Source organism: Chelonia mydas, chromosome 9, assembly GCF_015237465.2.
Source record: "Chelonia mydas isolate rCheMyd1 chromosome 9, rCheMyd1.pri.v2, whole genome shotgun sequence".
NCBI classification, from domain to species: domain Eukaryota; kingdom Metazoa; phylum Chordata; order Testudines; family Cheloniidae; genus Chelonia; species Chelonia mydas.
The window spans coordinates 6,987,246-7,000,931 of record NC_057855.1 but is presented as its reverse complement, the minus strand read 5'-3'; the positions used below and the strand labels follow the sequence as shown (position 1 = coordinate 7,000,931).

At 42.5% G+C, this 13,686-nt stretch overlaps 1 protein-coding gene across 11 annotated transcripts in view; it reads right to left on the bottom strand.

Annotated features, from left to right (window-relative positions):
* DIS3L2 (DIS3 like 3'-5' exoribonuclease 2) overlaps window positions 1-13,686 on the bottom strand; it is a 273,032-nt gene that overhangs the window by 85,006 nt on the left and 174,340 nt on the right. For all 11 annotated transcript variants that reach the window (XM_037908114.2, XM_043521858.1, XM_043521860.1 and 8 more), the window contains one exon: window positions 8,281-8,514. In XM_037908114.2, coding sequence (XP_037764042.1) covers window positions 8,281-8,514 — 234 coding nt within the window. The remainder of the gene's footprint in view (window positions 1-8,280; window positions 8,515-13,686) is intronic.

Genomic DNA, 13,686 nt, shown 5'->3' with positions numbered 1-13,686 from the left:
CAGTTAGCTAGGTTTTACTTCATTTAATGTGTGCCATGTTAATTGTATATTGTGCTAGTTTTTTAATCAAAATGTCGTGTGGTATCAAGCCAAATGCCTTAGAGCAGTCTAAGTATATGGTGTCAACCCAACTTGTAACCTCAACGAAAGAGGATACCAAGTTCGTTTGACAGCTCTACTGTCCATAAACCCATGTTGATTTGCATTAGTTACATTAACATCTTTCAATTCTTTTTATTAATAGTGTCCCCCCCTAGAGCCACACCATTATCTTGCCAGGGATCAATTTTAGGCTGACAGGCTTGTAATTACCTGGGTCATCCCGTTTACCCTTTTTAAAAATTGGCACAACATTAGCTTTCTGCCAGTCTTCTGGGACTTCCCCAGTGCTCCAAGACTTACTGAAAATCAACACTAATGTTAATGCACTCCTGCACACACCCGCCCTTTGTTCACAGATTGCCTGACCTAGATTGTAAGCTCTTCTGGACAATGACTACACCATTGCATATTTGCCTGCTCAGTATCATGGCTCACCTATGATGCTGCAACAACATCATTAACTAAGTCATTTTTACTTTGCTAACATACTTGTTGTAAACTCCCCTCCAATACTTAGAGGAAGTGAAGTGCAATAACCCATGGCAGATGCTCATGGGCTTGGGAGCTCATTTAACAAAAGATTCAATGGTGCTGGTAGAAAGGCTAAAATATCAAAAGGAAATTCATCTAAAAAATGTCCAATTTCGTCCCATCTGCCTTGAGCATTTTAATATAATCAACTGTCCACCAGTGATCACACAACACCTGCTGCCCGCACCCTGTGCATCAGAGATCTCTTTTCAGACAGACATGAAAGCAGAGGAGAAGACAATGGCGGAACTGTGATATAAAATGATTAGAGAAAAGTCCCCATCAGCATTTGTTTCCTTTTCTCTTTCACCATCTCAACTGGAGCCAGCTACGCACTGTTATGTTTCTCCTCCTCTGCTGTAACGACCTTGACAATTTTCATTATAAGCCATTTTCAGGCTCTTATATCTAGCCCATTTAGCTTTTGTACTAGGGCTGAAACATAGTGCCAATAGAAAAGGAGTACTTGTGGCACCTTAGAGACTAACCAGTTTATTTGAGCATAAGCTTTCGTGAGCTACAGCTCACTTCATCGGATGCATACTGGTTTACCTATACTGGTTGTAATATTGGAGACTTGGATTAGGATGGGTTGGAGAAGATGGGCTGCTGTCTGGCCTCTCTCAGTCCCAAGACAAATACAAATACAGACTAACACGGCTGTTACTCTGAAATAGTGCAAATATTCTCACATCTCCTCCTCCGCTCCTTCTACTTTGAGATTTGCTCCCCATGAAAAATAACTTAAATCATCAAAGAGATCGGACCAGGCAGTATGTGATTCACACACTGCATTCATTTTTCCATATGGTACGTTTTGTTCCACGTGTTTGAGTCAAGTGACCAACACATGGCGTCAGGTGTGATCCAGACCATTCACACCACAAATCCTCTTGACACATTTAAATGACACAAATTAAAGTGGAGCTGTGCTACATCAGCCAGCTGAAGAGGTTAGAATATGGTTTAAAATCAGTCAGCCAGCTGAGCCCTGATTTCACAAAGACCTCATGGCTTGGGTTAATAGGACCACAGTGAGTAGAAGGAAACTACCCACGTCTCTCCACTGGTGTTTTTTCTGAAGGGAGTATCCTACACTCAGCCATAGCCTTGAGGCAAATGATCTCCAGCACATGCTTTGGGGCCATTACATAGTCATGGAAACACCTTTTGCTACTGATCAGGGAAAGTAGCCAGCATGATATTCGCATACACCAGGACAAATTAATCCTCAGTGTAACCAAAGTCAGGGATGAATTGTTACCATATACCATGTCCTATGTGCCAAATGCCAGATCCTTTCTGGCCTAAGACACCAAACAAGGCAGAGCTCTTTGCAAGAGATGTGAGAGAGAGTATGACTCTGTGCCCCATAGGATACTGCCTACGTGGAATAATAGTTACTGGGAAGTCACATACACCTCTCTCGAAGAATCCCTATATTGAGAAAACAGAGTAATGGGATGTCATGATCAGAACAAAGACTCAGTTCTCTAAAGAAAAGGCCAATCACTGCACTGGTAAGCTGTCCAGCCACATAATTTTTTAAAAGTCTATCTAAGGCAAAAGAACCTGAGTCCCTACTGCATTAGCGGGGAAAGCATATGCAAGTATTATTAACCTATCTAAGGAATATTTACAGACCTTTCCTGTCCCAGCAAAGCAACATGTCAAACAACAGAGGAAGAACCTCCTACCCCTACGTTCAATAGTATTAGATATATTTTATATACCTACCCATATGCAGAACAGCCACCTTAACTGGGGCAGATGCCACATGCTACCTCCACAAAGCAAGAAGAGGAGCATTCCAGGGCTCACATCAGACAGGTATCAGCAGAGAAATATGACGAAGCAATTTCCTATAATTGTTTCCAACAGTCATTTATATTGGAAGATTTTAATGGAGATGTTGATTAATCTCTAACTCTCAGGAGATCCACTTATAAAGCATAAGCAGGAGCCACCATCTAAATCCATGGGTTTCTGTCTTTGCCTGTTGGAAACATTCCTATGAATTGTAGTGAACATACCAGACTACGTCGAAGACCTTCTTCCTTTTCCCATTTCTACCTGCTCATTTTTTATGTGCGTGACACACGGAGTCAGCTTCTCAACACCGCCCATAGTATTAACACTGATTGTCAGATAGATGAACCCATGGGAGAGCAACGTTTTGACACTTTCTTGGTGAAGAACCCTACATTTTCGAGATCTTACATTATTTAACACCTTTCAGTTCTTCTTCCTCACTTCTCAGTACTTTACTGTTATTAATCCTGCTTCAGGAGTCCCATCTTCTTAGTTAAATGAAGTGGCTACCAAAGTTATCCAACGTGATGCAGAAGTACAGGTGCATAAATGCAGTCTTTAAATCCATCAACTTCTTTCAAACACACCTAAGAACCTGGGTCAATGCAAGCCTCACACAGATGGTAAGCCAGTGGCAGATCCCCTTAAGTGTGCAGTTTGTGAACAAACAGAATTTAGTCTAGTCCGTGTGTAGTTCAGTTCTTAACTCGAGTAATATCATCTTCCCAGTTTTTCCCCATTTTGCTTCGCTTTCTGCCCCATCCACCTCCAAACCCAGCGTCTATTGCTCAAAAATAAGAGATAAACTGCTTTACCGAACAACGTGGTGCCCCACACCAATCAGGTGCAAAGACACATTTGGTTGTTTTCACAATAAACTCAAGTCAAACGCAGTTTTTCAAGCACATAAGTGTGCATGTGCTGGGGAGAGCAGCCCCAGGGAATACTAGTAAAGCCATCAGTCATCTCAGAGTCAGTTGTTTATAATGGTGATCATAAAGAGAGCTCATGCTCCTAGTTTATTTTCCTTTTAAATGTGCATATACCATTTTTGTAGCTAGTCTTCCAGTCCCCGCACATCAGCTTCAAGCAGCTGAACCAAAGGAGAACATTTATCAGTAGGCCACTCCTAGATGCACTTGAACTGATGATCTCATACTTAAAACTAACAATCACATGTAAGGTTGTTTCTATTTCTTTCTCTGTCCGGTATTTCTAAGGCATCTATTTATTGCCTTGCCATCTAAATGTCTCAGTTCCAAATGAAAGAAAATACATTAAAATCTCTGTGATTATGGACCCATAAGCTTCTTAGCAATTGAAGTTTTAATGACCCAATGACCTCCCCTTGCGGGGAGTGATAGCTCAGTGGTTTGACCGTTGGCCTGCTAAACCCCAAAGAATTCAATCCTTGAGGGGGCCATTTAGGGATCTGGGGCAAAAATTGGGGATTGGTCCTGCTTCAAGCAGGGGGTTGGACTAGATGACCTCCTGAGGTCCCTTCCAACCCTAACCTTCAATGATTCTATGATTCTATGAAAGCTCCCATTACTATGCATTTAATACAAATAAAAATAATAATAAGACTTTAAACATTAAGCACTTAATTGTATTCTGGAGCTATGGGGAATTGCAGACAGAAGGGCTAAGGGTGTCATGGAGGAGAACTGAACTGAAGAGGGTGTAGGGGGAAAGCGTATGCTGTACATATAGCTGCAGTGGGAAAATTTTGTACACCAGGCACAGAAAGCTTTAATTGACACAACTTTCACCAGTGAGTGCACTGAGCTTTTTGGTTGCTGGGCATGTGGCATCCTATCGAATCACAGAACTAAGGAAATTCAAAACAAAGAGCCAAGCCAACAACCATAACACCATATTCACACTTTCATTTAACAAGCATTCTCAATGACCAGCAGCTAAACAACCTTAACTCTGCCACTGAAACAAAACACACAATAGCTACAAAGCATAAATGAACTTTATCCATTCATCACCACTCCTTCTCTCATTTGCACAAAAACACATTCACATCTTACTCTTATTCACACAAATGTTGTTTAAAAGGTCAGTCTACAATCCACAAAAACCAAAGACACTTTACCAATTCACCACCACCTGAGTATCTGTCTTACCCATCTAATCTTTCTTGGGTGTTTCTATAGCACCCAGCTGCAGATAATATAAGAGGTATCCAAATGACAGTCTTCCTCTTCTGAGCAAAATAATTCCATGTAAAGTGTCATTAAAACAACACTGCATGAACAGACACTGTTCTTACACCAGATCACACAGATATGCCTGCCACTTTCAAACAGGAATTATTGTCACAACAAATCATCCAACTCGGTACTGCAGATACTGAGGGCTGTGATGGTGGTGGGTTAATACCTGGAAATTCACAGTACTATTATTTATATTATCATAGTGCCTAGAAGTCCCTGTCATGGATCAGGACCCCATTGTGCTAGGCGCTGTACAAACACAGAACAAAAAGATACACTGTAAGCTCTTTGGGGCAGGAACTAAGTACAAGACAAGACACAGCAGATGAACACAGATGGCCAGTGGAGACAAGGAAACAATGTCAATGCAACTGGCAGTGTTCTCAGCACACCAGTGGCCTCACCGTTGTCAGTTTTCTGTAGCCTCGTAGCAAAGGAGAGTTTTAAGGAGGGTTTTGCAGGATGATAATGAATTTGTGTTGTGGATGTTTGCAGGGATCTTCTCCCATGTGTGAGGAGCGGCTTGGGGGAAAGCATGATGGTGTCTGCTTGAAAATGTAACCATTCGGCACTGGAGCCTGACAGCATGGGCTGATAGGAGACAGAGCTGACTTTTCAATACTGTTTAGAGTTTATGTGGGGAGGAAATATTCAGGACCACCCTTAGTTGAATTAACTTTTTGGTAGGGGAATAAATATTAAGTTTCAACAACCCCGTGAGGTAGTTACATATTATTCCCATTTTACAGAGGAGTAAAACTGAGACAGATGTGAAAATAGGGTGTCCACATATCCAGTTGAAAAGGGAACCTGACAGTGTCCGGTCAGTACTACTGACCAGACACCCAATGTCCGGTCATTGTGGGTGGGGGAGGCACTGGGTCATCACCCACGCCAGCCTCTACTCAGCCGGTGCCGCCTCCTACCTGCATCGGGCAGCTGCAGCTCCCAGGCCTAGCTCCGCAGGCAAGTCCCCCCCAACCTGGGCCTGGGGCAGGTGAGGGAAGCAGCAAGTGATGGGGAGAAGAGGAGCGAATGAGGGTGGGGTCTTGGGGAAAAGAGGCGTGGCAGGGCCTCAGGGGAAGAGGCGGGGCCCTGGGGGTGGCGGCGGGGAAGAGGCAGGGTTGGGGAGGTTCTGGCACTCCTGCTGCAATGTCCGGTTTTTAAATATTACAAAGTTGGCAACCCTATGTGAAAACCAAGCCCAAGGTCACAATGAGCAGTGGCAGAGCTGAAGTTCTGGTTCACAATTCCTTGAACTAGGAATGATGGCAAGAGACCACAAGGACTACACAAGAGACCACAATGCCTCCTCATAACGTTAACAGGAATGATGACAGCATGTCACAGTGATAAATGTCATTAGCGGGATGACAAAGAATAACTAGGTCCTAAGCTTTGTTCAATCAATACTGACTATAAGGCAGAACCCAAATGGAACTTAACACATAGAAAGAGGGCTCAAAAATCCCTTGGAACAAAGAGAGCAAAAGTATTCTGCCTCCTTACAACCCCTGGCAATGCAATCCTAGCTTTCTGGGTGTCTCCACTCCCTCCTGCTATGTGATTATTGTTTCCTTTAATCTGATAATTAATTGCTCTTGGTTTCCTCTGTTGTAGTTTGTCTCCCATTGTTCAGGATTTACATTACTCAACAGGAAATCAGTGAGAGGTCCTGTGATTAGAAAGGTGTGCTTCCTGTTAGGGCCCACCCTTGCTTGCTCAGATACAGAAAACATACCTTCGACACAACTACACCAAAGTAGCGAAAGGAAGTCATGTGAACAAAAGCGAGGGACTATAAATTGGTTATATTAAAAGCTACATGAATTCACTTTGTCCTGCACAATATACACTATACACACACCCCTTCATATTCACCCTCACACTCCAAGGCAATAGCTTTCTGCACAGGTTTGGATTTTTAATTTCCTTTGTGAGTGTAGAGTTCATCACCAAGTGGTGATCAATGGCATATATCGAAAGGGCAGGTATGGTGCAAACTTCTTCTTGGCTAAAACCGTCTCATTCTTACTGTCCATAACCCTGCTATGTCCCTGCTGTGGGGAAGGCAGAGATTCTCTGGAGCAGAGGATGCCACTCTGAGAAAATAATGCAGTTTGGGGATATAAATGCCCACTAGGTACTGATTAAGTCAAACTAATTCTCTCCTGTGCCCTAAAGCAGGTTTGGATCCCATCTCTCCAGCGGCGGCAGTCTAGTGCAGCAGCTTTGTAACTGGGCTCTGTTTTACAGGCCTGAACAAAACTAGACACCACTAATTTTTCACAAGGTCACTGCTGAACAGGATCTCCTTCCCCTGGCTAAACCGTCCCATTTAAAATGTGAGGAAGCTGCTTTAGCAGTTGCACTGTCACCAAACCAGCCTCAGAGGTGCAGGCACACGCGGGTTCCATTCAGCGCAACACTGCAAGAACAGAATCTATGTGACATAGCTGGTGCTCTCCCAGGGCAGTCAGAGCGCACAGTAATCAGAGATCTTTTCCACCTCTACCATCTATTAGGTTATCTAGTCCACCCCCCTGCCAAAGCAGGATTGCTCTTTACAGTATATTCCCTAGTGTTCAGGGGATAAGAAATGCTTTCACTTCTGAGCCTAACGAAATCTCACTATTATCTATTGAATGACGAGCCTTAAATATTTAAGCACATGTCCCAAAAGAGAAGGGTAACAATGAACTTTCCAGGTGAGGCTGTTCAGGGTGGGGAGGGAGATTATTTTCCAGACATTTCGAGTCTCATTTTAATGATATAAAACAATGGCGCTTTCGTTACAAATAAGGAACTTTGTCTGCCAGCCTGGTCGACCCCTCTGTTCCCAGAAGTATAGCAACCTCCTGTAGTTTCACAAGAGAGGTAGCTCTATGGCCTTTGAGCAACAAAGTCAAAAGGAGCTCTGAGCTGGAGCCCAAAAATACCTGTTTCTACTTGCAAAATAGTAAATATACATAACACAACTGATACAGCCCCACTTACATTGTCACAGATAAGAAACCACGTCATTTACGTCTCTTCTATTGAAACACATCCACTGTATACACAATTAAACTGTCTTAGATAACGTTTTAATTCTTTTCCCTGCCCCAAGAACTGATAGGAGTGCTGCTGGAAAATATGATTATTCCATCAACAGTACAGCACAGCAAATGATGCTTTGGAGATGACCCTTTTTGTAGTGAAATATGTGCTTCATGCACCTAAATGCCTTGATAAAGTTATGACATCATCAGCATTTATTTCCATTTATAAGATTTGTATCCATAGCTCTAGGTGGCATGAAGAATTCTGTAAGATCGATCACTCTTCCCTTATCTATTTTGTCTAGTAGATTTCAACCCAACTATTTTTGTTTTGTTTCCTGTGTTATTAGGTGTCCTGTATCTGCACAGCTTGGTGAAGTTATATTTAAAACAAAACAAAAAAGCCCAACAACTTTGCCACAAAATCCTATGCTTTTATTCAAGTCTGATTTTCCCTTTGGAGTCTTTAGACCAATCAAGAGATCAAAGGAGTCCAGCTTGGGTTTGCTCTCATAAGGGCTGAGAGGAGGGGTGAATAGCCCCAGGTTACGGATGCCGAGGTTACTGACCTGGTCTAAACGAAGAGCACCATCAATGAAGCGCTGTTTGCGCAGATGCTTGGCGATTTGGTGGAGGTTTAGGACAGCTTGGTGAATTTCATCGACTGGGTGCTGAGGAGAGACTGGAGGCAGTTCTTCTGACCCAAAAACCCTGTTGGGGTTTTCAATCATACTCTGTGCATGGTCATAGCTCAGCTTCACGCAGGAACAGATAACGGTTCGCCCAAACCATTCATCAAGGATCTGCAAAATCAGAAAATGTAAATGAAGTCATTAATTACAAGAGGAAGAACCTGCCATCCTTCACAACAGCTTACGTCTTTTTTCCTCATGTTAAAAATAAAAAAAATCCAATTAAACAGAGAAGTGGCTTGCGTGCAGATTGGTAGGTAGAACCCCAAACACGGGCATCTAAACTTTGCCCATGTGACAGTCTAATTAGAAACCTACTAGAAGCTGGAGGGTCACATCTAATATGCAGCAGATTGCAGCCACCCTTCATTACAGGGGTGTGGCCGACAGAAAACAAACTGTGCCCTGAGGTTAATAGTCTTGCTTGGATCAAGACGGGGGCTGCCTGCTGGGACCTCCAAGTCAGACAAATGTTTGTAGGCTACACTGTAGAAGTACATGGGTTGTACTTTGGCCCCTGTTGGTCCAGACCTACCAATCTCCATCCCCCACATTTCAATGGGTCTTAAGCCCATTACCCAGGCCACGATTCAGCCCAAAGAATCATAAGGAATAATCCGTGAGTTTCCACTGTCTTTCTGATCCAACAAAGAAATGTTGCCAGTAAGCACACATGAAATCAATTAAAAAAAATTCAAACAGAAACCACCCATATTTTTAAACTATTTAATAAAAGGTCTCTCTGGAATTTAATCTTAAATTATTTGTTAGGACAGAAAGGAAAAGAGCCACATTTTCAGATGAGGCATGGTAGCAATGTTGCAGAGCTGCTCATAGTGGTGAATGTGTGACGGGACAACGGGGAACTGGCTCTGGGACAGGGAATCAGACTCATCAAAGGGTGACGGGGCAACAAGACGTTTGGAGAAGAAGGTCAAACTCAGCAAAAGTGCTTAGAGGACGAGCGGAGCGTTTTAATTCTGGCTCAGCTCGAGCGGCGATCTCACATCCTCCGTCGGACCAACGGGGGCCATTCAAGGAGGAGGTAGCTTTGGCAAGTGGGAGTATCCCAGGAGGAACGCCAGGTCTCAGCAAGGCAGAGTGAACCAGGGCATTGCCGGAGGAGGGCATGAATTGGGGGAGGATTTGCCACTGACGGAGCTGATACACCCCCCACTACACCCCTACTATTCACCTCCTTAGCGCACCAGCATGCGCACATGCAGCATAACTCAACAGACGGGAGAAAGGCATACCACTGGGCATCTAGGTCTATTTCCTATTACATGAGGTCATGTCCTCAACACTGGGACACATTTTTCTAAGTCTTCAGCAACTAGAGGGTAATGGCTTCTGATTTAAAGTTCTCGGAAGTGTAGCTGATGATGTAGAGGGGTGTGTGTGTGTGTGTGTGTGTATATATCATATATGTGCATTTAAAGAAATTATTACAATTAACGGAACTAAAGGAATTAGCTGTCCTCCTATTTTAAAAGCTATTCTGTCTGATCTCTGCTCCACTGCATTCTATTAAGTTCAGTTTAACACTTATTCTGAGTTGTAGGGTGCTACTTTTACTTGGTCACTGACACATAGTGAGATCTGCTGCCAGGCTGGTCTATTTCTAGTAGGTCTCCTTCCCTTTCTACATACTGACTGTGTTTTGGTAACACTGAACCCAGGAATTTGAATTCCAACACCCTGTGCTGATATGAAAAACACATTGGGGCTATTGTAAAAGTTCCCAACCCTTCTGGGTGCCATGTTGTTAATATAAGAAACTTCGTTCTTTTGCCACTGTCAGAGAAAACAGAAATGATACCCAAGGGAAAATGCTGGTCTCTTTCCCGCTGTGATGGACGAGTAACAAATACTCAGAAAAGCCTCAGAGTAGCAGCCGTGTTAGTCTGTATTCGCAAAAAGAAAAGGAGTACTTGTGGCACCTTAGAGACTAACGAATTTATTTGAGCATAAACTTTCGTGAGCTACAGCTCACTTCTTCGGATGCATTTTCCACTGAATGCATCCGATGAAGTGAGCTGTAGCTCACAAAAGCTTATGCTCAAATAAATTGGTTAGTCTCTAAGGTGCCACAAGTCCTCCTTTTCTTTTTTCAGAAAAGTCTATATTTCAGTGCTTAAAAAAAGCTCTGAAAGTAAATTGGTGCTATTTTTCAGTGTCACACACATTATTTCCAAAGTCCATTCTTTAATGGCAGACAGTGTCAGATCACTATGGGGAAAAGGTTTTCTTTTTGATGGAAACCAAGAAACTTTACACACTTTTTTAAAAAAAAAGCTTCTCATTCCCCTCTGTTTGTGGTGCATGGGGGGGTTGTTTTGTTTTCTTTGTTTGTCTGTTTAAATCTTTGTTTGTCTGGACCAAAAAACTCCCTATCAAAAGCCATGGAAATTTCCTGTAAGGTAACTACGATGCTGCAGGATCTCTTTAAACACTACACCATGGGCAAAAGGCAAGCAGATTAATGAAAAATACAAAAACAACTAGCCGGTTAAAGAAAAATAAACAGTTCACGTTTTAATAAGGCAAACAAAGGGGTTCTCAAGCACCCAGAAAGATTTTGCTCAAAGTAGTGAAATGAGTGGTGGACAAGGCTGAGTTTCCTTTATTGGAACTGAACTCCTTCTAATTTCATTCATCCACACAAACCCACTGTAAATAAGGGAATGCTCTCCTAGCATGACATTTAAATGTTTTATTATCTCCCTTTTCTTGTCAATGTTCTAATCTCCAGTTATTGGTAAAAGCTGCATTAAAACAAGACCCTTATCAAACCTGGTCCTCACCACTATAAGATCCAAAACTGTAATGATTTAGGTACTTAGGCACTAATTACGTCTATCTGTGGGTGAATTAATTCCATCCACATACATCTACATTAAAAAATGTAGAGGACTGGACAAAAAACAGAAAAGGAATTCCTAGTAAAAGCAATGCTTCTCCCACAGCAGAGGTGGATAAAATCCTGGATTTTACAAGGTAACCTATAGCTGGCTTCCTCCTTAATATGGAAGGTGCAGCAAAGAGAATTCAGGTACGAACATGCAAAGTTACATTTTTATCTGAATGAATCATCCCTGATTTGGGCAAAGCTGGGAACTCACTATGCAACTTGTAGACTAAGTTAATGAATAGATCTGAGAATTTCCTTTACCTTCTAGTTAGATCACAGGTTCTCAACTAGGGAATCAGGATCCCATTGGGGGACAGTCCTCAAACAGGTTTCAGGGTGTTGACACCATCTTCCTTTATTTTATGGCTAGTCTGAAGTAGGCACCAAGACTCTCCTATTGGACCGTGGAGTCACAATATGAAAAAGGTTGAGAACTAAAGTGATGCTGGTATTCAAAAGTGGGCGTGCAACCGCATATCTGATTTTCATGAACCATTACTGCACATGTATATTGGTATCAGTGCAATCAGCTAGTTAAAAGTCTAACTGGCCATTTGCATGCACATTTGTAGTAACTATACGTGCAGTTTGCACTGCATGTTTGGAAAACTGGACTCAGTGTTTTCACTGTTGCTTTCTCGGGCAAGCTTTGCTTTAAAGAAGGGAACAAATGCAATCAACTACAGTTACAATGGTATTTAGTTCCAGAACTAAGATGTATCATATAACGCTTCATTAGTATTAGCATTATTATTACCACCTCCACCACACCTCCTAGCAGCCCCAGTCATGAAACAAGACTCCATTGTGCTAGGTGCTGTATAAAAACAGAACACAAAGATGGTCCTGCCCCAAGGAGCTTACAAGCGAAGTACAGCACAAGAGGCAGCAGATGGAGGAATACTAGGAAACAATGAGACAAAATAGGTGATATGCAGTGGGCACAGCCATACATCTAGATGTTTTTCAGTATGTTAATGAAGGATTAAATAGGAGTAATCAATGGCAAAACCCCACAAACCCGCTAGTTTGGCAAATTTGATAGAGGGCAGGAATTTTCCTCAGGTCTCAAAATCTGAGACAAATTTTAGCCTGGAGAGTGTTAGCTATCCCAGGATTAGATAATCTTGAAAATACAGATACAGAATGGGAAGCCCAGTGGCGCTAAACAGCAATTGATCAAGATGGAAAGTTTACCACTGACAAGCAAGACTGTTTCTATACCATATTTGTATTCCCCCTCCTTTTTTATTACCAGGGAGATTTGCTTGAAAGTGGGGTCTTGATTTTTAAAAGTTCATCTGTTCCTGTTGCTTAATCCCCACCTGAAAACAACTCCACATGGCAGTGGAATTGTGACATCATAGTTTCCTTGTTGTTGAAATAACCTTCGTATTGTACCTTCAGGGTTGGAGTAGGAAGCAGGAAGAGGAAAAGCAGATAAGCTCTTAAACAGAGCTCCTATTTCAGACAGATGTCATAACAGTCACGAAATGGATACGGAGAGCAGAGAGAACTACAACAAATGTGGCCTATAAACTGGGTATGTTCCAAACGATGTTTGGATAATGGTTTGCCTTGGAATCAGCTGCCCAATGAATAACAATATTATACTATATTGCACAACAGATCCACTCCTGATCTTGACGTTTATAGAAGATCTCTCTGCGCATTTTCCTGCCATTTTTCTCTAAAATATCTTATTGTCCCTCACAGGAAGCAACATGGACCAGATTTCTGTTTTGCTGCCTGAAATTTAAATGTTCAACCAAAATCTCACTTTTCCTGCCTGCCTGACAAAAGCAGAGGCCAAATCTTCCAGAGTTCTGTTAATTCCCTTTGGGAAAGATCGGACACAGTACGATACAGCCACAGGAGATCAACCAGCATGTGTGTGAACACAGGCTGGCCATGTTCATGGCAAGGCATAAGGACAGGCACTGCCAATAACAGCTGGCGCTGACTTCCCCTGCTATTTTATCTTCTGGACACTGTTCACCATTCCTGACCCCTGGAAGGCAGCAGAGTCGGCTGCTGCAGGGTGTTATGGAGTATGCAACTGCGATTCTTGTGACATTTGGTTCTTTTCAACTGGTATATCGTACACTCTAATAATACCTCTACTAGTACTACTAACATACCGCTTCTGATTGAGGTTTACTGGGTTTTCACACATATATTAAACATATTTTATGGAGACATCGAAATAGATTTTGGATATGTCTTGCCCACATGAATGTATATGGATGCCTGTTGTCGACACTTTCAAACAAATCTAGAGCAGCTGGGAGTGGCTGAAAGCCAGGAAGAAGCACTAATTACATCAGGTGTCTCAGAACACAGCAGTTTACCGTCCTCATTAGCAGTGT